Source organism: Xenopus laevis, chromosome 1L (assembly GCF_017654675.1).
Source record: "Xenopus laevis strain J_2021 chromosome 1L, Xenopus_laevis_v10.1, whole genome shotgun sequence".
Lineage (NCBI taxonomy): Eukaryota > Metazoa > Chordata > Amphibia > Anura > Pipidae > Xenopus > Xenopus laevis.
In genome coordinates, this window is record NC_054371.1 from 17706759 (window position 1) to 17733045 (window position 26287).

The 26287-nt window shown below is 38.3% G+C and overlaps 2 gene segments (V, D, J or C); both read left to right on the plus strand.

The window, feature by feature from the left end:
* The window catches only part of LOC108697575, a 321745-nt gene that overhangs the window by 22391 nt on the left and 273067 nt on the right, over positions 1-26287 (plus strand).
* On the plus strand, positions 7909-17028 carry LOC121401888. The segment is given in 2 exon segments: positions 7909-8087; positions 16421-17028. Coding segments are annotated over 2 exon segments (372 nt in total).

Consider the following 26287-nt stretch of genomic DNA (forward strand, 5'->3'; position numbering starts at 1 on the left):
AAAAAAATTTGGATTATTTGATTTGGAGTCTATGGGAGACAGCCTTTCCGTAATTCTGAACTTTCTGGATAATGGGTTTCTGGATACCAAACCTGTATAATGATACTATAAATGCACAGTGGGGAGTATATGTGGGGTGAGTGGGAGATTATTGCTGTGTGTTCAGTACAAATCAAATTCTACTTGTCTATTAGATGAATGATGGGAGTTGCAGTGCATATAAATGTGACAAAACCACCTGGGTGACCAATAATTTTCTCCAGTGGTTGATTAAATGGAAATATTGCCTATTATGTCAAAATTTTTTGTAGGTCTGTGTAAAACATATCAAAAATCACTTGAAAAGTACTAATTATACATTTATACATACAATTATACACTAATTATATTGTACTAGTTGAGAATCTAATATTTGCGACACTAAGGGGTTTATTTACTAATCTCTGGTTACGTTTTTTTGGAGCAAAACTTGAATTTTTCGTGGGTTTTTTTGGTTACATTTTTGTTAAAGCTCGATGCAGCAAAAAGCCTAAATCTGAAGATCTGAAAGCCTAAATCTCAGATCTGCCGAAGTTGTATATAAGTCAATGTCAGAGGTTCCTATCCTATTTTGACATTTCTGTGGTCTGCACTGGAATTAGCCTGAAAATCCAGACATTTTAGACTTTTTTGGAAAAGTCCAAAGGAAAAAGGCAGAAAAAATCTAGCGATTTGGGTTTTCGTTCATTTTATCGAGTTTTTACCCTAACCTATTAAATTGAGCTTTATAATAATAAATAAGGTAAAATCAGGCAGTGTGTTTAGAATCAAAACACACTGCCTGCATTTTATCTGTAGCATAAAACCCAAAACATAAGACAACCCCAGAAAAACACATATTGTGGAAAGTATACATTGTGATGAATTTAACATGGGTAAAAATGATTAAGCTTTACTAAAGGTATTTTGCTAAAATATATGAAAATTACTCAAAGCATGCAATTTACAGCATTGTGTCTCCCACATGTGATTCAATAATAACATCTATAATAGAAATGCCAGTGATCTTCTGAGCAATCTAAGCAAAAATAAAAATTGATTGCAGTGACAAAATTCCCCTTCCACTAGACTTACAGTGCTATTAAAGTTTCATTGGCACAATTAACAGTAATGCAGAAATTCCCTTATGAAGTAAAGGTAGAAGCACTAAGAACCAACCTACAGTATGTGGCTTAATACAAAAGTATAGTAAATAGGAATGAAGATAAAGGCATTTAAAACGTACAAGTCTGTGGGGACAGAAGCTGCATTTAATTAATATAAACACTTTAATAAATGTTGTCAAACAGCAATCCGGGAGGCATTGTGGCAGAGGCTAAGACTAACCTCAAAAAGTTTTAATGTATATTAATAGTAAAAAGATGCGGATTGAGAGTGTGGCTCCTATAAATAATGGAACCAGTATGGTTGTAATAGATAATGAAATGGCAAATGTGCTAAACCAGTTCTTTTCTTCAGTTTATACAATAGAGGAGTACAGACCCAATAAGATAATAGAGAGTTCCAAGACCCACCCCAATCTAGTCAGTGGCTGATTCAGGATATGTTTCATAAAGCTTTACTAATAATTAATGTGCACAAGGCACCATGGCCAGATGGAATACACCCTCGGGTTCTAAGAGAGCTTAGTTCATTTTTAGACCTCTACTTCTAGGCCTCTATTTCTGATTTTCTCAGACTCAATTTCATCTGGTATGGTACCTATAGATTGGAGGAAAGCTTGGAGCAAAGCTGAGGATATTCCTATATTTAAGGTATTACAATCTCAGCCTGGCAATTATAGGCCAGTAAGTTTGACATCCGTGGTGGGCAAATTATTTGAAGGCTTGTTAAGGGATCACATTCAAAATGTTGTCCTAGTGAATGGTATTGTCAGCTCAAATCAGCATGGCTTTATGAAGGATAGGTCATGTCAGACAGATTTGATTGCATTTTATGATGAGGTAAGTAAGATTCTGGACAGTGGGGGGGGGGGCAGTAGATGTGATCTATTTGGATTTTGCCAAAGCATTTGATACCGTGCCCCACAAACGACTGCTTTCTAAACTAAGGTCTGTTGGGCTTAATAAAGTCTACTGCCCATGGATAAGAAACTGACTACAGGATTGGGGTACATAGGGTGGCTGTTAAAGGTACATTCTCTGCTTGGAGTAAGGTTCTTAGTGGGGTCCCTCGGAGCTCAGTATTTGGGTCAGGAGGATATTGTGAGTAATGTATCAGTATTTACAGATGACACAAATCTGTGCAGCCCAATTAATTCCATCCAGGATGTGGCATCCTTGCAACAGGATCTTGACAAACTGCCAATCTGGGTGGCTAAGTTGTGAACCTGGTATGTAAAATTATGCAAGCCACTTATTGCCGTAATGGGACTGCACTAGGCAAATCCATAATGGAAAAGGACCTGGAGTTCTTGTAGATAATAAACTTAACTCTAGCCAGCAATGCCTGCCAGCAGTTTCAATAGTAAACAAGGTATTGAGTTGTATTAAAATGGGCCTAGATTTGCAGGAGATGTGACTTATTCTTCCACTGTACATAGCACTGGCAAGGCCCTATCTAGAATATGGCTGTGACATGGGATCACCAGTTTCATCCACTTTGGCAAACCTTTACATGGAGGAAAGAAAGGTTCTGGGTAGTTTTAAAGGAATGACATTCAGTCATTGGTTCAGATATGTGAATGATACCTGAGTTAAAATACACACACACAAGAAGGATAGACTTTCACTGAACACATCAACACACTGGACCACAACATGAAGTTTACTCTAGCTTTTTTTTGAACTCAGAAAGGGTGGAAAGTTGGAAATAGAAGTCTAGAGGAAACCAACCCACATGGACCAGTACCTGCTATTTGAATCCCACTATCCATTAGATCATAAACTGGGGGTTATCAGAACAGGTTATCAGAACACTACAAACAGAGCATATACAATCACCACCAGCAAAGAGGCTCAGGCAAAAGAGTTAAAACACCACAGAGTGGCCCTTACAACATGCAGGTATTCAGACTGGGCCTTTGTTAACACTGGAAGAAGGAGAAAGAACAAAACCAAAGCTACCTGTGAAGGTGGAAAGCAGGACAGACAAAAGAACTTGGTTCTCCCATATATTTCTGGGGTGTCAGAAAACTTTGAAGGATCTTTAATTAACACCACATCCCAGTCTGATGTAAACCCAGCAACACACTGAGGCAACAACTGGTTCGTCCAAAAGACCCAATACCAAAGCAAAAGAATTATTGAGTTTAAGAGTTAGTGACATGGTGTATGCAGTGCAGTGAGGAACGCTCAGACTTATATGTAAGAAAAACCGAACAACCTTTACACAAATGTATGCCCCAGCACAGGAGTGTCAGCTCCTCTGGAGCTCCTACCTACATCTAAAGGAAAAATGACACACGTTTGAAGACTATCAAGTTCACCTCCTGGACAGGGAGAAGGATTGGTTCAAAAGAGGGGTCAAAAAAGCCATATATGTTAAAACGGAAAAAATCAAGTTTGAACAGAGGTACAATTCTGTTTTAGCACCTCTCCCTTAAATGTTTAATAACACGTCATAGCTCCAATCATGCTAATACCATCAACACCATACCTCCATCAGCTCTCTGACCCCATGCTGGTTTTACTAAAAAGATCATGCTAAATACAGAAAAATTCCAAGGTATATAAACCAGAAATATTTTTGCACAGAACATTCTGAACTGAGAAAGTCAGTTGGATAACTAGCGAAATGTCTCCAAGGAAAAAGAAAAATACAACAAATCCAGTTGATTTGACTTATTAATATAGATATACCATGACCTGGATGAATGAGAACCTTCACAGACTTAAGAGCTCGAGGTTTAACAGGGTTTCGATTAAAGATTTTTTAAAATCCTCCCAAAGCTCTCTCACATGAGAAATAGTCAAGTGTTTGGACAAAAACAATACAATATCCAGAAACTGTACGACCAATTAAAATATTACCCCATTGTTCTTCAGAGCTCTGTATTAAACCCTCAAGTTTTGTAGCTTTTTCACGTTGAGGGAGTTTTACTACAATTGCTACTATAACTGACAAATAGGAATAAAATATGTTTATAGTATAAGGATCTAAAATCTAGGAGTTTCCCAAGGGATTTTTGCTGAACAGCTATAGTCCCATATATTGTGTTTAAAGACTTAGTTGTGTGTATAGGGACAGATGGCAGGCAAAGTTAATAAATATGAATGAATGATGGAAAGTGAATTTTGGAGATATATCCTTATTTTCAAAGGTCTCATTCTTTAATGATCTGGAAATGTAAATTTTAGAAAGCTTCAAATAACTGGTATTATTAAAGTCTCTGTAAAGAGGATCGAGCTGCTGCTACGTCAGATCACAGGAATATAATGTTTTTATATATGGATAGGAATTTGTTTTATACATATATTTTTTTCCAGAACATTTGATATGTATCCTATATTATATGTTTTTAGTTAATTATGTATAATGTTAGTATCTTAATTGTTGTTACATATATGTTTCAGTAATTGATAGTTGTTTGGATATTTAAACATGTATGTAAGATAGGGGAAAACAGACCTTTCCATAAGTGATACAACAGTGCCATCAATTGTTGCTTATGCTAAACGACTTCCTATCTAAACACTGGTTCCAGAATTCTAGAATGGAATCTTTCAGTTAAACTTGCATGGATGGATTACTTGACTTATTTTTCTTTTGACAAATAAAAAAGAATTGTAATTGTGTAATTCAAATATTTTACAACCTAGAGATTCACACTGACTCTATATACATATTTTCTTACATTTTGTCCCTGTCCTGGGGAGAAAACCATGTGCCGCCACACTATAGTTGTAAAGGAGAAAAGAACATACTTGCCAGAAGAATAGGAAGGAAATAGGAAGGATTTTTTTCCCTTTCAGTCCTTCAATCCTCGTCATCATCATCATTTACTTATATAGTGCCAGCAAATTACAAAGCACTTTACATTAAATTATAAGAAACTTGCCTAGCTTTAATAAATATATTTCCTTGTTTAAGGCTTCTGCTTGGACTGAAATTGTTTAGCATAAGGAAAAGTCTAAAGTTTGACTTTATTGGGGTCTGTTACTCTTATGGCAGCTCCTGCGATATAGACTCTTAGCAAAAATACTCTTCCCAAAATGATCCCCATCCTGATCTCACTCTGAGCTACATTTTTGACATAAGCTCATTCAATTGGGCACATACAGTAGGAACCATTTCCAGTAGCAGCTTTAAGCTCACAGAGTTACTTGATCCATTATGAAGTGATGAATTCTGGTACTTGAAGTCCCTTAACTTTCCAAAGTAGCTGCACAGTTTGTCTGGAAAACAGAAAGACATATACTCAGCTTCCAATGGGCAGATGGTGCTGCCACAGGTGATGGGGCTCATTTACCATCATTTACCAACCCCAGGTGCACAATACTCCAGATCATGTCTCTATGTTAAGAGAAGAAACAGTCACCGTCTCATGTAAAGCTGGTAACAGTAGTGATGGGTGAAAAAAGTGGTGAATTTCCACGTTTCGCCACCGACTAATAAATTCGGGAAATTGAATCCTGGTATATTTACAAACTGTGCTCCATGACAATAATCCCTAAAGCTACAACTGCAACATTGGGCCTAAATAATGAAGAATAGATGCAGGGGACATAAATGCCTTATTATCTCATTTTTGGGTTTAGGACACATTCAGAGCGATAGCTAAATGAATAAAGGACAAATGACATGAATTGTCCTCTTTTCATCTTTTTCGCCATGACTTTGCAAGATAATCCATATCAAGCAGAGGGGGGAGAACAAACTGTTTAGTAAAGCAAACAAATGCATACAGGAAATACTAATAATTTAATTTATTATCTGTTGGGAGGACAATGTTTCTTGCCATCCTTGAAAATACGAAAGGTTCTCCGCACATAACATAACACCAGCATTAAATCTCTTACCATTAACTTTATTCATCTATGTTGCTGGTGTATTGGATATTCAAGACCTGCAAGATCAAAAGAATAAAAGGTTATAAAAAGGGTTTTAAGCTCCTAAAATCATTTAACCCATCCAGGGATAGTGTATTTAGCCTTTTAATCCATTTCCCTTCAGCCATGTCTGTCACCACCTCTTTTGTCCGTCGCAATCTCTTCTAGCACAGACCACCTTAACTGCATTGGGTTATGTTTAAATTCATTAAAGGGTCTAGAAATTTGTGGGTCAGTCTGTGTATTTACTTTAAAAATGTGTAACAACTGTACCTGGTGGTCTAGCAGGAGGGGGTCTGCAGGGACACCTGCAGCCCCCTCAGCCGGGACGCCCGCCACGCTGCTCCTCTGGGTCGCAAAAAGGGGATAGTTAAGGCGCTTGCGGCATGCAGCTTCATGATTTATTTGCTCATGTGCACTGGCGTGTGATGTCAGCGTGCAGTGGCGTGAAATTTAAAAGTTTTTAAAGCCACAAAGCACTTATTCAGATTGCCTGTTATAGGAGTTTGTTCCTGGTGCTTCTGAGAGTTTAGCTACTTTTTATTTTGATTCTTGATTCCTGTTGCGACCCCTGCCTGGCTTTTTGACTATTCTGACTTCTGGATACTGACCCCTGCCTGAAATCCAACTACCTCTTCTGCTAAATCCCTCTGATTGACTCCTGGTTTGACCCTTGCCTGCCTGACTACGTTTATTCTCTGCCTGCCCCGACCCGGCCTGATCTGACTACTCTTTTGCCTAACGCCTTGTACCATGACCTTCTGCCCAAAGCCTTTGCTTACAGTTGTGCCCCTCTGCCTGTCTAGAACCCCTCGCCTTGCACCTCTCATTTTAAGACCTGGTGGCACCTGAGTAGCTGAGGGCTCCTCCCGAGGCCAAAGGCGGTTGCTACAGGCAGAAGCACGAGCCGAGACCAGGGTGTTTGGCATTGGTTCTAGATTTAGGGTGCCAACAAAATGTGTATGTATCCTCTGTGTCCCTGGATTCTCTTCTTGACCTCTCTTTTGGTCTGACCAACATACTCCATACCACACGGGCATTTTAATAGATACACAACATACATGGAGTTACAAGTAGCATGGCATTTAATGTTAATCTTATTTTCTTTGGTCCGGTGATTAATCCTAGCGCCTTTAATTATTGAGGAACAGCAACTACACCTTAGACAAGGGTATGTGCCAATCTCAGGTTTACCTTTAAATTATTCCTTTAAATGTTTTGCTCTTGGATCTTGTATCTGAAGGACAGAGCAATGTCCTTTAATTTATGACCACATTTATAACAAAACAGAGGTGGGTGTGCAATCAAATTGATAAATTACTGGTCCATCTGGATCAATGGCCAATATTTATTAATGACTTGCTTCATTTTATCGCTATACTGACTAAATGTGGTGTCCCTTGATATTAGCTGGATAAAAACTGGAAGACAACAGTATTTAGCATTTGCCAACTAGAAACAATTTCACCTTGTTCTAAAATTGTCATTAATTGTTTGATATCACTTTCAAATTCATGGGCATATATGTTGTCCTCCAGACTAGCAAGCAGAACTCATTCTGAAAGCTACATACATGGATTTAAAATGTTACATTTCTTTTTTAAATGATCCATGAAGTGATTTTTGTTATGATTTGGTGTCAATACTGTTTAATAAAATAGCATTTCAGTCTTTCTATTTATTAGCATGATTGTTAGGACTTCACATCCACCAGGGATAGCATGTAGGCTACCATACTAAGCTGCCTGGTAAACAATGCAGAAAAATCCCCAACCCCAAATGTTCTTTCTTTTTGCCTCCTAAAATAGCATTTTTTTTAGGTGCAACCATCCTTCACCAACTTCACCAACTCCAGACAGTCAGTGATGTGAGAGGGATGTGGGTTGGTGTTTTGCATAGAGACATTGTGTGGCTAAACTGCAGCTGCTATAAAAGTGCCAGTGTCCCTGTGCCATATTAATGATCTGTATGTGTCACAGTGCATAGATAGAGACATGTCTTATCCCACTTATCTACTGCTGCTGCTGCTACTGGGGATCCTCCTGATCTTTAGCCAGGATGAGAGATTTTGCTGGAAATTTAAAATTTAAATCAATAAATCACTAGATAAGTAAATTAACTATTTGCTTTAACCTGAATTATATTCTAGGTTCCTATGGGCAGATTGTGATGACTCAGTATCCGGATTATGTCTCCATAACATGTAAAGCCAATAGCAGTGTTGTAAGTGGCTCTTACAGCTGGTTATCTTGGTACCAACAGAAATCAGGGCAGGCACCAAAGCTGCTGATCTATTGGGCAAATACCCGACACACAGGGACCCCAGAGCGGATCAGCGGCAGTGGGTCTGGAACTGATTTCACTCTTACAATCAGCAGAATGGAAGCAGAAGATGCAGCAGATTATTACTGTCAGCAGTATAGGAGCTTCCCTCTCACACAGTGATACAGAGCTGAACAAAAACCTTCCTCTTTCAGTTTGAATGCAGATCAGACTAAAACATGAATGTGAAATATAGAACTCATGGTACCGGAAGATTCTTGGCTTCATGCTTTATTCTAGATTTATTGTACATAGAACGTCTTATACATTTGCTACCTGTGTTGGTTTCTGTTGGTACCAGGGTTTATAACACGTAAAGACAGTTGTAAGATTCCTACAGGCTTTAATATGACAAACATGTTGGTGCCTATGTAATAACAAGATGCAAATTAATTATCAGTTAAGCAGTTTTTTTTCCTAAGAAAAACCATAAAAAATAAAATTGAAAGGGGTAAAGGAGAAAAAAGGAAACCACTAAGATCAAAAGTCTAAAAGGAACTAAATGGTCATTACACTTTTTTTAGAATTTCTTCACTGAATAGAGTTTGTGCTGAACATATTTCTACCTGTTATTATACTTGGGAACCATCTATGTTTTTTTATTGCTTCCACTAAACAGGGCAAACATTTAAAATTAAAGTAAAGTCTGTTGATATGAACTCAATGATAACAAATCAGCAGTCCACTAACAAACCCTCTTTATAAACAGACCCCTCCATTCCCCAAGCTGCAGCCAGTTAGGCTGTGAGATAATGAGCAGCTCATTAGAGTGAGAGCTGTGAAATTGTGAAATTCTCTCTCTGAATCAGTTGTACTGACAGATTCATTAGATAACTTGAAGAAAGGGTTGGGAGGCATTTTAACAAGTGAAAAAATACAGGTTTACTGAAAATAGCTCTTTATACCAAGTTGATCCATTGACTGGTCTGATTTGTTCCCCCTTTGAGCTAAATTGACACAGTTGACAATTTCCACCTTCTTCATATTAACTGCCACTGCAATGTGTTCAGTATTATTGGCATGGTAAGTAGTTAGTAGTAGTTTTTGCAAATGAGTCCAAAACTTAATTCATAAAACTTCCTTAAAAAATGTTCCCCGTTATCTAATTCAAATTGGCTTAAGAACTGATTTAAAAAAACTGCCTACAGAGAAGATGTAATGGGTTAAGTGTTCTGATAATAGTTACCAAAATATTTTCTTTTGGCCACCATTATTCTAATGACAAGCAAATAAAACAGATTATGCTCAATAACTGTGCAATGGTACAGGGAGATCTGGTGTATGTTATATTGTTGTACCTCAGCCTCACTTCTTAATTCCACCAAATAATAAGTGAAAATATGGATGTAGAATGTGACACTAATACTGAACTAGACAAAGAGCAATATTTTTTCCATCAAAAGAAAGTCTTGTTATATTTTCACTGATTAATGTAATAATCAAGGTCAATAGTAGTACTGAAACAGGATAGAGCGTTCGCACACCCACGGCAGTCCTTAGCGATTGTAGCTTGGTGCTCAGTATGAGAGGACACGGCAGCCTCCCAACTATATCAGGAAAAGGAAAATACTGGCACACAGAGCGTTTGCAGCAGGTAAACCTTGCTTTAATTCAAAAAGTGCGGAATGTGCAACGTTTCGGGGTCACGCCCCTTTCTCAAGCATACGGAATCATTAGTGAACAGAATATATATAGGTGAAACAATTAATCAATTTACATAAATTAATGACAGAAGTGTTTCTTCTTAGTAAGTGTGAACCAATATAAGCATATAAAAAAACATATAAAAACATAGCAGTCCACAAATCTCCTCAATTGTGCAATATCATTGTGTAAAATCGTGTCCATAAAGTCCATTATGCATAAAATTAGTCCATAAAACATTATTGTGATGATTCGAATCCATTCGGGTTAAAAAGCGTGTGCTATCCAAAAGTAAAAGTTCAAAAATCTTACTGAGAAAGTTTGTTAGATAAGGTGCAACAATATAACGCAGCTACAGTTATTATTCTATAAAAAATACTAATTAGCAACAGTGTTATGCAGGACAAAAGTAGCCATATATGGTAAGCCAACCGTTACTTAATAACTCACCCTGTACATATTCAGAAGGTACTCTATCTATCCCTGGATGATACTCATAAGCAAGTTCTTATCTGTTAAGAGAAAGAAACACTGTTAAGTATACAGATAACTGTTAAGTATACAGATCTCTCAAACTTAAGGCATTTTTTTGTGACAAACAGAGTATTGGTACAAAGGATCCCCTCATACCAACTATTAAAAACAAATTGGGTGCTAATAGTAAATTTGTACCACCTGGTAATTATCCCAACATTGATGCCTTTGAGACATTAATAACTACGGAAATTAACAAAATGTTTATTTCACAAGCTGGATCTAGGAATAAAAACCATAACATTTCTGCGGCAGAGAGAGCCGCATTGAAGACATTACAGGCCAATAACTCGGTGGTGATCACAAGGGCTGACATAGGGGGCGGAACTGTAGTCCTTAATAGCACTGACTATGACATGGAAGCTAAACGCCAATTAGATAACAATGTACATTACAAAAAATTGAGTGGTGACCCTACCTTTAAATATAAAAATGAGGTGAATATTCAAATTAACTCTGCGATTATGGAAGGACTTATTACAGATGAAATGGGACAATTATTGATTTGTGAACATCCAAAAACTCAGTCGATCTATTTCCTTCCCAAAATCCATAAACAGCTTGTTAATCCACCAGGACGACCAATAGTCTCGAATGTTGGGTCTATTTGGCAGCCATTAGCAATATACATAGATCTATACTTACAGGAAGTTCTATCGAGTTTAAAGCCCTGCTTAAGGGATACTACTGAATTTTTGAACAGGTTGCAGAATCTAATTGTACCTAGAGGGAATCTATTGTTATGCTCATTGGATGTCAAAGACCTTTTTACCTCGATTCCACACGAGGAGGGGATAGAGTGTATTAGGAGCTACCTGACACGGGGGAATTTACCCAATCATATGATACATTTTTTATGCAATTTACTTGAAAATGTTTTGACAAAAAATTATTTTCAATACAAGGACGAATATTACTTACAATTACAGGGCTGTGCCATGGGTGCCAACATGGCACCTGCATATGCAAATATCTTCATGGATAACTTTGAGTTTAATTACATTCTCTTTAATACACAATTCGCAGAATTTATCCATGGCTATATGCGCTATGTAGACGATACATTTTTTCTATGGTCTGGCACACAAGAGGATCTTCAAAAATTCTTGAGTTATTTGAACCAGGTACACTCTACTATCAAATTTACCTTAGAGTTCAATCCTACAGAGATACATTTTCTTGATGTTAACATTGTGTATACAGGTACCTCATTTACCACCTCACTTTACACTAAACCAACGGACAGAAACAACTTATTGAGACCCACCTCGTTCCATCCTCCAGGACTGTGTAAGGGGTTACCTAAAAGTCAGTTACTTAGAGTACGACGGATAACTTCCACCGACGCCCTCTATGAGGAGGAGTCAAGAGAGATGTTGAATAAATTTGCAGAAAAGGGATATGATAGAGAGAGCCTTGAGACTAGCAGATTAAGTGTACAAGCCATCCCCAGGAAAGACTTACTTACAATAAAATCTACAAATCGTACCAAAATACAGCGAATCCCATACATCTCTACATTTGATAGAAACTCAAAGGCGATTCGGAAAGTTATACTTAAATATTGGCCTCTGATTAGTTCTGACCCTAAGTTTGGCCATTTGTTCCAGGTACCCCCTTTGTTTTCATATAGACGGGGTAGGAGCATAGGGGATCTCATCAAAGCTAGACCAAAGGACCAACTAAAAAGCCATATCTCTACCAATAATGGAACTTTCCCTTGTAGAAATTGTGGCCATTGTAACGGCATAATACCTGGGGACATAGTCACACATCCGTTATATGGTACCAAATTCACCACTAAAGGGTTTTTTACATGTGACACCAGTGACGTGATTTATTGCATCAAATGTCCATGTGGGCTAGCATACGTGGGACAAACATCCAGACCAATAAAAATTAGGCTGAACGAGCACAAGTCAAATATAAGAACTTACCAGCCCCCATCTACAATAACGAAGGAAGTAAATAAAAAAGAAATGAAAAAGGAGACTTCACTAGCGAAACATTTTCATATACAAGGACACCGGATCGCACAACTACGTTGGCAGATTTTAGAGAAAGTGACAACAAAACAAGGTCAAGACAAAAAATGCCGTTTACACCAACGTGAATGTTTTTGGATATGGCGACTCCAAACTAGGTGTCCCAAGGGCCTAAATGAGGAGTACAATCTTTCCTGTTTTTTGTAGAATTTTTTATGAAAAACATTTTTTTATGAAATTTTTATAGAAATTTTATGGAATTTTTTATGGAAATTTTCATAGAAATTGTTTAAATATGCTCCTAGATAATGTCCTGCGGTACTGGATTCATTTACAAATCTAATTTGCAAACAAGTTTTTTACAGAACTGGAATGATGGATTTTTTATCTGTATACTTAACAGTGTTTCTTTCTCTTAACAGATAAGAACTTGCTTATGAGTATCATCCAGGGATAGATAGAGTACCTTCTGAATATGTACAGGGTGAGTTATTAAGTAACGGTTGGCTTACCATATTTGGCTACTTTTGTCCTGCATAACACTGTTGCTAATTAGTATTTTTTATAGAATAATAACTGTAGCTGCGTTATATTGTTGCACCTTATCTAACAAACTTTCTCAGTAAGATTTTTGAACTTTTACTTTTGGATAGCACACACTTTTTAACCCGAATGGATTCGAAACATCACAATAATGTTTTATGGACTAATTTTATGCATAATGGACTTTATGGACACGATTTTACACAATGATATTGCACAATTGAGGAGATTTGTGGACTGCTATGTTTTTATATGTTTTTTTATATGCTTATATTGGTTCACACTTACTAAGAAGAAACACTTCTGTCATTAATTTATGTAAATTGATTAATTGTTTCACCTATATATATTCTGTTCACTAATGATTCCGTATGCTTGAGAAAGGGGCGTGACCCCGAAACGTTGCACATTCCGCACTTTTTGAATTAAAGCAAGGTTTACCTGCTGCAAACGCTCTGTGTGCCAGTATTTTCCTTTTCCTGATAATCAAGGTCAATACATCACTTGTCCATTAGATGCAGCAGAGTTCCATGGTGGGATCACTGTACTCAAGAAACTGAAAAGGCAAAAGAATCTATGAATTTACCAAAAAATATCATAAATCAAGTCATGTTGCCAAGCTTATGTTGGGTAATTCTTGAAAAGTCCCAAAACAGGCACAAAGAATATAACTGATATATTGCTTAGATGGAAGGGCTGTTGGGTTACCTTTAAGTTATCTTTTAGTTATGAATGGCCAATTCAAAGCAACCTTTCAATTGGTCGTCATTATTTTTTTTTTATAGTTTTAAAATTCTTTGCCTTTTCCTTCTGACATTTTCCAGGTTTCAAATGGGAATCACCTCTTCTAAAAACAAATGCTCTCTAAGGCTACACAGTTATTAATGTTACTTTTTATTACTCATCTTTCTATTTAGGTCCTCTCCTAATCATATTCCACTCTCTCTTTCAAATCAATGTGTGGTTACTAGGGTAATTCGAACCCTACCAACCAGATTGCTGTAATTGCAAACTGAAGAGCGACTGAAAAAAATCTAAATAACTCAGAAATAACAAATAAAAAAAAATGAAATCCAATTGCAATTTTTTTCAGAATAGCACTCCCTACATCACAATACAAGTAAATTTAAAGGTGAACAACCCATTTAAAGATAACTTACACCTAAGGGATTCAATGATAATAGTCAATGGAGATCATCTCCTAAAAAGTGCTTTTTGCATAATGAAAGGAAAAGTTATCTGTAACAATAAATAAAAGCAGCCTGTGTTTATCCAGTTTTGTTTCCTTTGACTCTTGAAACAATGTCGCCAAATACAATTGTCTCCTCTAGGTCTTTTAATCAGCTGGATTTTTTTCTACATTGTTTCAGAAGTCAGAACCCTTGATGTGCTATTATAAAAAAATGTTCTTTAATAAGTGCACCTGTATGTACTGTGAGTAAGTCTATAGACTCCACCTGCTGTGAGAACCCTGGAATTACTGGCAAATCAATAGAGACAGTAGCTCCAGTGTTATCAAGTATCAACAGGTCACCCACACTCCAAACACCAGAAATTATATCAGCAAACCCAGGAAATGATGTCAGGCTGATGATAAGATAAGTATATGAATTGGTGAGCTCTCATACTGATCTCATACTGATAAGCATGGTGTCTAAGGATGTAGCGAACTGCCGATTTGGTGTTCGCGAACGCCGTTCGCGAACACCGGCAAAAAATGCGAACGTTCGCGGACAGTTCGCGAACTTCGAACACCCGCTAAAATCGTTCGAATCGAACGATCGAAGGATTTTAATCGTTCGATCGAAGGATTTTCATTCGAATCGAACGATCGAAGCCATTCGATCGAAGGATTTTCATTCGATCGAATGCTTACAATCGTTCGAACGAATGGAAATCGTTCGATTTTTAGCGGTCGAAGGAATTCGAATGGTCGAATGGTCGAACGACTTGTATTCGAATCGAACGCGAACTCAAAATGCGAACGTTCACAAACGTTCGCGAACATTCGGTGGATGCGAACGGTCGAAGTTCGCGCGAACTAGTTCGCAGCAGAACAGTTCGCTACATCCCTAATGGTGTCTGTGTGCAGTTTCTTCTCTATCTAGAAAGAAAGCTGAAAGCTCATGTGAAATTGAGCTAATACAACATACAAGCTAAAAATAAACATCAGATTTTGAAAATATTTGGCACAACTGCATTCTAATTGCAACAAAGCACATTCCCAGATATATTAGTATTAGTAAATTGGATGCAACTGTGGGAGGTGCAACACATTTGAATCAGCAAGCATTGTCCCCTTTTTGACTGCAATGACACTAGAATTTTATGGGAAATATAATCTGCATTTTGGGAAAAGGCATGCCAATTTTGCTCCAAATTGTGTTCAAGTGGCAACTCTGAATTTCTTAAAAACAATCTTTATTTGTGTATCCACAAAAGGTTTGCAGTTCCCAATGGCCCAATGAATGCCTGACATATTTCTGTATAACCTGGTGAGACTTGAGTGGGTTGCCTACTATTGTCACTTGTATCCAAAGCTGCTCCTGTGTTTGGCCACATTGAATCCATAAAACTTCCCATTAGGAATCACTCTCAAGTGTGTGTATTGACACAGGGGACCCTTAGAGACACAATCTGTAGCTCCAGAGTTTCCAGAGTATCAATAAATACAGTGGACCTTAGAAATGATGATAAACTGAAGCACAATTGCACTTACTATGATTGTGTGGCTGGAATTGCTACTGGAATTTATGAAAAAAAAACAATCCATTCTAGGTAAAAAAAAATCTACTTGAGTCTAAAACTGCACTTTGTATACTGTACTTCCAAAACTATGTTTTATTCATTTAATTTGTAATTAATAATTTATCTCCATCCAGTAGTTCTACAGGTATTCTTCTATGGAGCATGGTTCTGCTACTTGTTGCATTTGTTTAGGTGCAACGAACCATCACCCACCCTTAAAAGTCAGTGATGTGAGAGGGATGTTGGTTGGTGTTTTGCATAGAGACATTGTGTGGCTAAACTGCAGCTGCTATAAAAGTGCCAGTGTCCCTGTGCCATATTAATGATCTGTATGTGTCACAGTGCATAGATAGAGACATGTCTTATCCCACTGATCTACTGCTGCTGGGGATCCTCCTGATCTTTATCCAGGGTAAGAGATTGTTTCTTTTATTATGCTGTTCGTTTTATATTCACATATTGTGACCGATTTTAAGATGCAAAAATCAATAAAGTATTGTACATCTAAATTAACTATTTCCATTTCTCCATTTTCAGATTCTAGAAGCAAAAATTAATAATTTATTGAACACACTGATTAACGATTTCAATTTTCTCTTTATTTTTATTTCCCAGGTTCCTATGGGCAGATTGTACTGACTCAGTCTCCAGATTATGTCTCTGTGTCACCAGGAGAAACTGTCACCCTCACATGTAAAGCCAGTAGCGATGTTAGCAGCTATCTCAACTGGTACCAACAGAAATCAGGGCAGGTACCAAAGCTGCTGATCTATGGTACAAGCAACAGATACACAGGGACCCCAGAGAGGTTCAGCGGCAGTGGGTCTGGAACTGATTTCACTCTTACAATCAGCAAAATGGAAACAGAAGATGCAGCAGATTATTACTGTCAGCAGAACTGGGATTACCCTCTCACACAGTGATACAGAGCTGAACAAAAACCTTCCTCTTTCATCTTGAATACAGATCAGACTAAAACATGACTCAGGACTCACTATACCAGAAGACTGTTGGCTTCATACTCTGTACTCTATATAACCCATACACACTAAGATACAACTGCATCATCAGGGATACTTTACATAGCATGTGTGTATTTCAATTCATAAAAAAGAAAACTAAAAGGTGGGAGAAAAAAATAAAACAAGGTGCATGAAGTATCCAGTATTAAAGGTGCAGTATTCCCCTTTTTTGAACATGAGTTAAATGAATAGGGATTGTGCTGAATATAGAATACTATTTACATGTTGTAATTATGAAATATAGTTTTGTTTTTGTTATTTTATAACTAAACAAAGCATTGCAATTAAAGTGGAAGTCACATTCTAATTTCTTTTCATCTGAATATAACATAAAACAAATCAGACTTTCACTCAGAAGCGTCTGTATGAACAAACCCCTCCCTTCCCAGCTACAGATCGTTAGGCTGTGAGATAAGGAGTAGCTCTTTATACAGAGGGGTGGGCAGGGGGAGGCATACGAACCCTCTGGCCCCCTAATTTCCACATCATTCAGATTTGCAAGATATTATCAGCAGGTACAAACATACACACCAGCGTTTTTCTATTGGCAGCCACGATGAGTAGGAGAAGCTGTGAGAAGGGAAGATGCAATAATGATGAGATGTGAGAAACAAATGATAAAAAAGCTGACATTTTTTTAATGTCAATACAGCAAATTTACTCTAAACACACAAGATTTTTTATTTTTGACTTAATAAACCCTTTAATATTTGTGCAATAGTATATGGAGAGCGGGTGTATGTTATATTGTTTACCTTGACTGTTTTCTCTTAAAGGGGTACCGCCTTTAAGGTAACGCTTATTATGTTATAAAATGTCTAATTCTAAGCAACTTTTCAATTGGTTTTCATTATTTATTTTCTATAGTTTTATAGTTTTTTGCGTCTTACTTCTGACTCTTTGAAGCTTTCAAATGGGCGTCGCTGACCCCTTCTAAAAAGCAAATGCTCTGTAAGGCTACAAATGTATTGTTATTGTAAATCTTACTTATCTTTCACTTAAGGCCTCTCCTATTCATATTCCAGTCTCTTATTTAAGTCAATGCATGGTTGCTGGGGTAATTTGGACCCTAGTTACCAGATTGCTTAATGCAAATTGAAGAGTTGCTGAATAAAAAGCGAAATAACTCAAAAAACTTTAATAATAAAAAATGAAAACAAATTGCAAATTATCTCAGAATATGACTCTGTACATATTACTAACAGTTATCTCAAAGGTGAACAACCCCTTTAATGTCATGAAACAATTGATGAAAATATTATTGTAAAATATTAGAGATGTAACTACAGAGGAAGCAGATCTTGTAGCTGCAGGGAGACCCAGGAGATTTATATTGCCCCATGAGGCCCTAAATAAAGAGCAATTCCAACATATATTGGTAAAACATGACAACCTCTGGATTTATTGGGGGCCCTAAAATGAATTTGCTATGGGGCCCAGTAACATCTAGTTACACCACTGTAATATATAGTAATAATAATGAACCAGGCATCAAAGAAATGTACCTTTTCTTGTTACTTACGCTTTGGTTAATGCATGATTCATATAATAATTTTCCATTAGAGGGCAGCAGAGTACCATGGTGGGATTACTATACTCAACAAGAGATACCTTAGGGTTTACAATACATAAAATCATAAAGAACAGTCATAACATTACCAAGCTATGCCCGATGATTCTTGAACAGTCCCACAAGCAAAGAATATGAAGATATGATGCCTGGATGGAAGGGCTATTGAACATGAAGACAGAAATACTAGAACCTAAATGTGAGTAATATTCACCACTGCCCATGTCTTCAGAGAAGTAAATATATTAAATACTGGGAAGGGAATGTACTGTGCATCATCCTGAAGTGACTTCTGAGAAACTTTACGATGAAAGAGTCTATTGTTGAGTTCCAGAAATAAAGCCCATAATAAAGAGTTATCTGTGTATATTTGTTGGCTGAGATCTCTCTGAGATCTCTGAGATTTCCCAGTCGCTTGGTGCAGATAAAGATTCCTGCTTCCTTTGCTTAAATGTTAATGGATATCTTACTCTCTGATCCCTAATAAAGTTTTGCTTATATGCTTAGTATACTAGATGTGATTAGTGATGGGCAAATTTCTCCCGTTTCACCTAAAATTTGGCGAATTTCCCGAAAAATTCACAAAATGGCGAAAAACTTGCGAAAAAATCACGAAAATTTTAAATTTATGCCTGTGTCAAATTTTGCCCAGGCATCCAAAAAGTCGCTCGCATCAATCTTGATGCTGTTGTTAAAGTTAATAGGCATCCAAATAGTGTTAACGCGCGCAGATTTTGAAGCGAGCGACTTTTCGGACGTGGTCCAAAATTTTTTAACCCTGGCGAATTTTCACTGGAGATTAGCGAATTTATTCGCCGGCGCCGAAACTCGGAAATTTGCAGCGAATTTGTGCCAGGTGAATTTATTCACCCATCACTATATGTGATGTATCATTTTTTTCTAAGAGACTTGTAGAACCATAATCAAAACAGTGAGTCAGTCCTGTGAGTGAGTGACCCCATTTCAGGATTGCTATTTGTATTAAATGCCCATTGCATATCTTACTTACTATATAACTTTTATTATTGCTGCAAATCTCTGTGTTTTTTACTTTCTAGTGGGACCCCCTGATGTGTATCCCTCAGTTCCCATTAAGTGGAGATACTGCACTGCAAAATCCCAGTTTCCCCGTCTCTTCTAAATTCTATAGAGTTTATGGGTTTGCCGGATTGACCTCAAATAAACATGTCAGGTCTGTGTGATCCCGTTGTGGGGGAGTTTGTCAAGAAAGGTTGGTATTACTGATAAACCCTAACAAACCTGTGAGCTGAGTCTGACTTTGTAGGATTTTACTGATTTTTAGGGTGTCAAAGAAAGATAAATTAAAGGCAAAGTCTCACACTGCTGAGAGTAAATGTTTTCTACATAGATGCATTTTAGTGATAAATATGTCCTGGCTATTTTCTGTCTAAGGGTAGAACTACACTGATGACTTCCACGCATTTTTGGTGGATCCGACGCACTCCACCAAAACAAATGTCAAGCTGGATGCCACTGAAAATAAGGTAAGAAATACAAATGTCAGATGGTGTCGCAGCGTTCATCTAACACGACTGTCAGATGCAGAACCTGCATGCTGCATCTGCATCCCACAGTCGTGTCGTGCCGGATGAACGCTACAACAAGTTCCGACATTTGTATTTCTTACCTTATTTTACGTAGCATCCGACTTGACGCCTGCATTTTGGCGCATCGCATCGGATCCGCCGAAAACACGTAGAAGTCATCTGTGTAGTTCTACCCTAAGAGTTTTAAGCAATCTCTCGCATTCTGAATTTCTCCTTCATTTCCCCAACTCTGTCTTCTTGTCGCTATTCATTTCGAACTATACGTCTCACCCGCATGACTTGGGATCTAGGCAGATGCTTTTTTATGCGTGGGGGATGAAAGAAATCAAACCGCAATAGTGTATTCCTACTAGGGATGCACCGAATACAGGATTCGGTTCGGGATTCGGCCCGGATTCGGCCGAATCCTTCTGCCCGGCCAAACCGAATCCGAATCTTAATTTGCATATGCAAATTAGGGGCGGGGAGGAAAATGATGAGACTTTTAGTCACAAAACAAGGAAGTAAAAAATGTTTTTCCGGGGGGCGTGGCTTGCCTTTGCTGCGTATGGACGCTTACTGAAACGGCTCTGCTCCTTTTCCCGGGCTAGCGCTTGTCATAGTGCCGTGAAACATGGGGAAAACGCAAAAACTGAAAGCGGACAAAGACAAGACTCAACAAAAAAAACAATCGCTGTCGCAGGGTGAATTGGCACCCTTATTTCTTAAGAAAAATGCCGATCGCAGGATATCCAAGATGGCGGCGGCTGCTGCCGAAAGAGAGGAGGACACGGATCAGCAGCGTGACTCCTCAGAACAGGATAGCGATGGCGGTGAGGAACTTTTAGCGCATAACTATCTGTCTTCTCTTCCAACTAAGGCAGATATAAAGAGCATGCTTCTGGAGATGACGCAGACTTTTAAGGAGGAGCTGCAAGACATAAAGAGGGACATGTCTGCTTTGACCACGAGGATGGATGATGCTGAAGTGAATCAAAGTAAGATTTCCTCTAACCAAAAACAGCTCTACCTGCATATTCAATCACAAGACTGTAAAATTACTGAATTGCAGCGCCAATTAGAGGATCAGGAGAATAGAGGGAGACGTAATAACATTAGGGTCAGAGGAGTCCCTGAAAATGTTCAGGCGGAAGATATCCATAAAACCCTCCTTCAGATCTTCAACAATATCCTAAGCAGAGCTTTAGACACAGAAATTGCTATTGATCGGGCACACCGTGTCCCTAAACCTAAAGCCGCACCCCTTAACGCGCCGAGAGACATTCTCTGTTGTATTCACAGCTTTACAACAAAGGAAGAAATTCTCGCCAGAGCTAAGACGGCTGATAATATTTCCTTTGAGGACAACACGATAAAGTTGTTCCAGGATGTTGCACGATCCACATTGATGAAACGGAAGCTTTTGAAACCTCTGACTGATCATCTAAGGGGAAGTAACATTCCATACAGATGGGGTTTCCCTTTTTCCATTAATGTGTCTAAAGATGGCATACAAGCAGTTTTGCGAACACCAGCTGATACAGAAAATTTCTTTCGACGATTGCAGCTACCACAGATTGCTCTTCCAGGTTGGTTGCCGGAGACTAATACATCTCTTCAACTCGATCTGGACCTACAAGGAGATTGGACAACAGCTACCACTCCGAGACGTCCTTCTCGATCTTCCGTGGGTAGAAGTCCTAGAAACCCGGTTTTCTCACCTCAACGGAGAGCAGCTCATACTCCTCATAAGTGATTTGGTTCACGTAAGACATTTAAAAAGACTTACACGTTCTACCTTAACTACAGTTGTTACTGCAGTAGTTTTCGTATTGAGTTAAGATTGTTTTCTTGTTTGGTTCATATAATGGTTCTGTATATACCAGAGCTTTACTTTCAACTTATACTGCCCTGCTGTGCTTTGTGAATGGGCTTATAATAGTCCTCCCCCTTTTGTTACATTAGCCTGGGGAGCTAGCTGGGCCGCGATAATGGGCTCCCTTCTCACTACAGCTAGGCAACTACTGACCCTCCAATCTTTTTAGTCGCTTATATTCATACAGCCATAAGGCGTCAAGCCTTTTAGTCTGTAGCGACTTGGTTCTTACACCCCCTCAATCACCGCTCCTTTCTTTTTCTTCCTTTCTCTCTGTCCCCCCGATATGTTACTTTTTTTACCCTGGTTCCCCTTCTCTTTACCCTCTTTCTCCTCCAAAACTGTACTTAGGACGGAAGCACTACTAATATGTGGCATTAGCTTTACTTTGGACATTAATAATAGTTCTGATATTAGGCTTAATAATGTCTCAGTTGAACTGTAAGGTTGCATGTTATAACGTTAATGGGCTGAACGAGCCAGTGAAGCGGGCACAAATATTTTCTGAATGTAGAAAAAGCAAGGCTCACATTGTTTTCCTCCAAGAAACACATTTTCAAGAGGGGAAGACACCAAAATTGGTAGTTAAACACTTTCCTACTATATTCGCAAATAATAACCCTACAAAAAATGTTTTTCCCTTCCCACCCCTAATTAGCATATGCAAATTAGGGTTCGGATTCGGTTCGGTATTTGGCCGAATGTCTTGCAAAGGATTTGGGGATTCAGTCGAATCCAAAAAAGTGCATTCGGTGCATCCCTAATTCCTATCAATTTGTTTGACGTATAGATCAGTATCTAAATGGCCATTCGTGGTGTTTTTAACCATCACATCCAGATAAGGGACACTGATCATATCACAATGTACAGTAAATCTAATAAAGGGAGAACATTTGTTAAATCCATCCACAAAGCTCAGAATATTGTCCCGTCCAAATCATAAAGATGTCATCTATATAGCGATACCAACATTTACAGTTGTGTTGAAATCCATAATTCTTATTTTCAAATTGATTTTCAAATACATCCATAAAGAGATTCGCATAGGACGGGGCGACATTCAAGCCCATGGCTGTACCTTTAATCTGGAAGAATTACTCATCCTGGAATAAAAAATAATTCTTACCCACAACTATTTGCAGTAATGTTATCAAAAACTTTTTTTGGGCTCCATCCAGTGTACTATCCTTATCAAGATGAAAAGTTACCGCCTCTATACCAACATCATGTGGGATGGAGGTATAGAGGCTTTCTATATCCAGGGGGACAAAAATAGCATCAGGGGTTAAATCATCAATCATATTGATCTTATTAATAACATCTCCAGTATCTCTGATATAAGATTCTGTGTTAAAGACATACTCCCTATGTACCCTATCAAGGAATTTAGCCAAAGGACAAAACACTGAATTTACCCCAGGGGGTTTATCCAAAAGTAGTAGCATCATTTAACATCTCAATTATTGTATTTGTATAAAACTTCTTATCCATTACCACCACCGCTCCCCCCTTATCTGCCGGTTTGATCACCAGATCTTTATGTGAAAGTGCTCGTCTTACTTCCAATGAGATATTTTCTTTAGGTAATTTTATTTCACCCCTTTTATATTTATTTTCAAGTATTAACATCTCATGTTTAACTCCCTGTATGTATGTTTCCACAACAGAAATAGTTTTAGAAGGCATATATGTGCTAGGATTATACAAACGCCAATCCTGTAGGAAGAAGGTGTTACAATAATCATCTGTTTTATTATTAATGGACTCCCCATTATCATTCAATTCAGCCGACAGTCTTATTCTCCTAAAAAAGGCCTCCACGTCTATATCAATTTGAAAAAAGTCAGGGAATGTAGTTATGACAAAACCCAGCCCTTAAGACAGTACCTTGGTTTCATTCTCCGTAAATTGTATTGATGAGATGTTTACCACCGCAGTTTCTTCCTGCGATATGGCTGCTTTCTTTTGGCAGTGCTTCCCCTATTCCTCTTGCCCGATTGGAACCAATGCTTTCTTGAGAGCCATATAAAAAACAGGAAGATGATCACTTTGCCCCCATTGGCTGCGCGGTTTTGAGTGCGCATGCTCGCGCGACTGGTGCTGTCTGATTTTTCATTTCTTAAAGGGGGAGAGAGTGGACACAGCTGCGCTGGAGAGTTCCGGTAGGAGAGAAAGGGTCCAGACCAGGAGTAGGCGAAAGAAGAGGTACGTGCTTGGCACCCCTACTTCGTTGCACCCTAGGCACCTGCCTCTTCTGTCTACCCCTAGTTCTGGCCCTGGTAGCTGGGGCCAATGCTTAATTCATAAAACTTCCTGAACACAATGTTCCCCGGTCATCAAATTCAAATTGGTTTAAAAACTGATTTTTAAAACTGCCTACAGTTTTTTAATATAATGGGTTAAATGATAATAAATACCAAAATATTTTCTTTTGGCCTCCATTAAACTAATGACAAGCAAATAAAACAGATTCTGCTCAATAACTGTGCAATAGTACAGTGAATTCTGGTGTATGTTATATTGTTGTACCTCAGCCTCACTTTTTAATTCCACCAAATAATAAGTGAAAATATGGATGTAGAATATGACACTAATACTGAACTAGGCAAAGAGCAACATTATTTCATCAAATAAAAGCTTGTTGTAGTTTCTCGGATTAATGTAATCATCAAGGTCAATACATCACTTGTCCATTAGATGGCAGCAGAGTTCCATGGTGGGATTACTGTACTCAACAAACTGAAAAGACAGAAGCATCTTGGAAATTTCCAAAAAATTTCATAAATCTCAGTCATGTTGCCAAGCTTATGTCGGGTAATTCTTGAAAAGTCCCAAAACAGGGACAATGAATATGACTGATATATTGCTTAGATGGAAAAGCTGTTGGATTTAAAGGGGTGGTTTGTCTTTAAGTTATCCTTTAGTATGTCATAGGATGGCCAATTATAAGCAACTTTTCAATTGGTCTTCATTATTATTATTTTTTATAGTTTTAGAGTTATTTGCATTTTTCTTCTGACTTTTTTCAGCTTTCAAATGGGGGTAACAGACCCCATCTACAAAACAAATGCTTTGTAAAGCTACACATTTATTATTATTGCAACTTTTTATAACTCATCTTTCCATTCAGGCCTCTCCTTTTCCTATTCCAGTCTCTCATTCAAATCAATGCATGGTTAATAGGGTAATTTGAACCCTAGCAACCAGATTGCTGTAATTGCAAACTGGAGAGCTGCTGAATAAAAATCAAAATGACTCAAAAACCACATAATAAAAAATGTAACGCAATTTTCAGAATATAGGCATACGAGTAACTTACATGTGAATGGTCCGCATCTACCCTCGTGGTGGCCCTCCGTCGGCCGGATTCCGCTCCAGACACAATGACAACATCCAAAGTAGCAGTAGATAGACGGGAGCCTTAATAACCACGGGTAGTTTTAGAATAAAAAAAGTCTTTATTTCCAAGCATCTTTAAAAACACAAACAGGTATCCTCCTGGAGCTCTTTAACTAAAAAATTTCAGCTCAAGAGAAATGTACCGGGAATAAGTGAACCTGTATGTACTGGGAGCAAGTCTATAGACTCAACCTGCTGTGGGAACCCTGGAATTACTGGCAGATCAATAGAGATAGTAGCTCCAGGCAGGGTCAGACACCAGGAAAAAACCCAGTGGTCCCCCGGCTCTTGTAGGCCCTGCCGGCCCAGATCCGCACCCTGATCCATGATTTGCTGGCTCCTTCCTGCCACAAATGCCTAAAAAACCTAGTGCGAGTGCACACACACGGTGGCACGGCAGGGGGGGCCTCCAAGGGATTCCGGATGTGGGCCCTGGACAGCAGCCCCGAATGGACCTCGGGCCCCTCAGTCCGACCCTGGCTCCAGGGTTGTTAACAAGTGTAAACAGGTCACCAACACCAGAAATTAGCAAACCCAGGAAATGATGTCAGGCTGATGATAAGTATATGAATTGGTGAGCTCTCATACTGATCTCATACTGATAAGCATAGTGTCTGTGTGCAGTTTCTCCTCTGTCTGGAAAGAAAGCTGAAAGCTCACTGAGATTGAGTTAATACAATTTACTAGTTATCTCATCTCTTAAACTGGATGGCAACATCAGATTTTGAAAATATGTGGCACAACTGCATTCAGACTGCAACAAAGCACATGCCCAGATACATTAGTATTAGTAAATTGGATGCAACTGTGGGAGGTGCAACACATTTGAATCAGCAAGCATTGTCCCCTTTGCAACTGCAATTCTGGGAAAGAAATCTGCATTGCGGGATTAAACATGGTGACTGTGCTCAAAATTGTGCTCAAGTGGCAACTCTGAATTTCTTAAAAACAATCTTTATTCATGTATTTATAAAAGGCATGCAGTTGCCAATGGCCTAACGCATTCCAGACATAAGCCCTTTATAAAACCTCCTAACTGTCACGGGACAGTCCTGATTTTGACAGCTC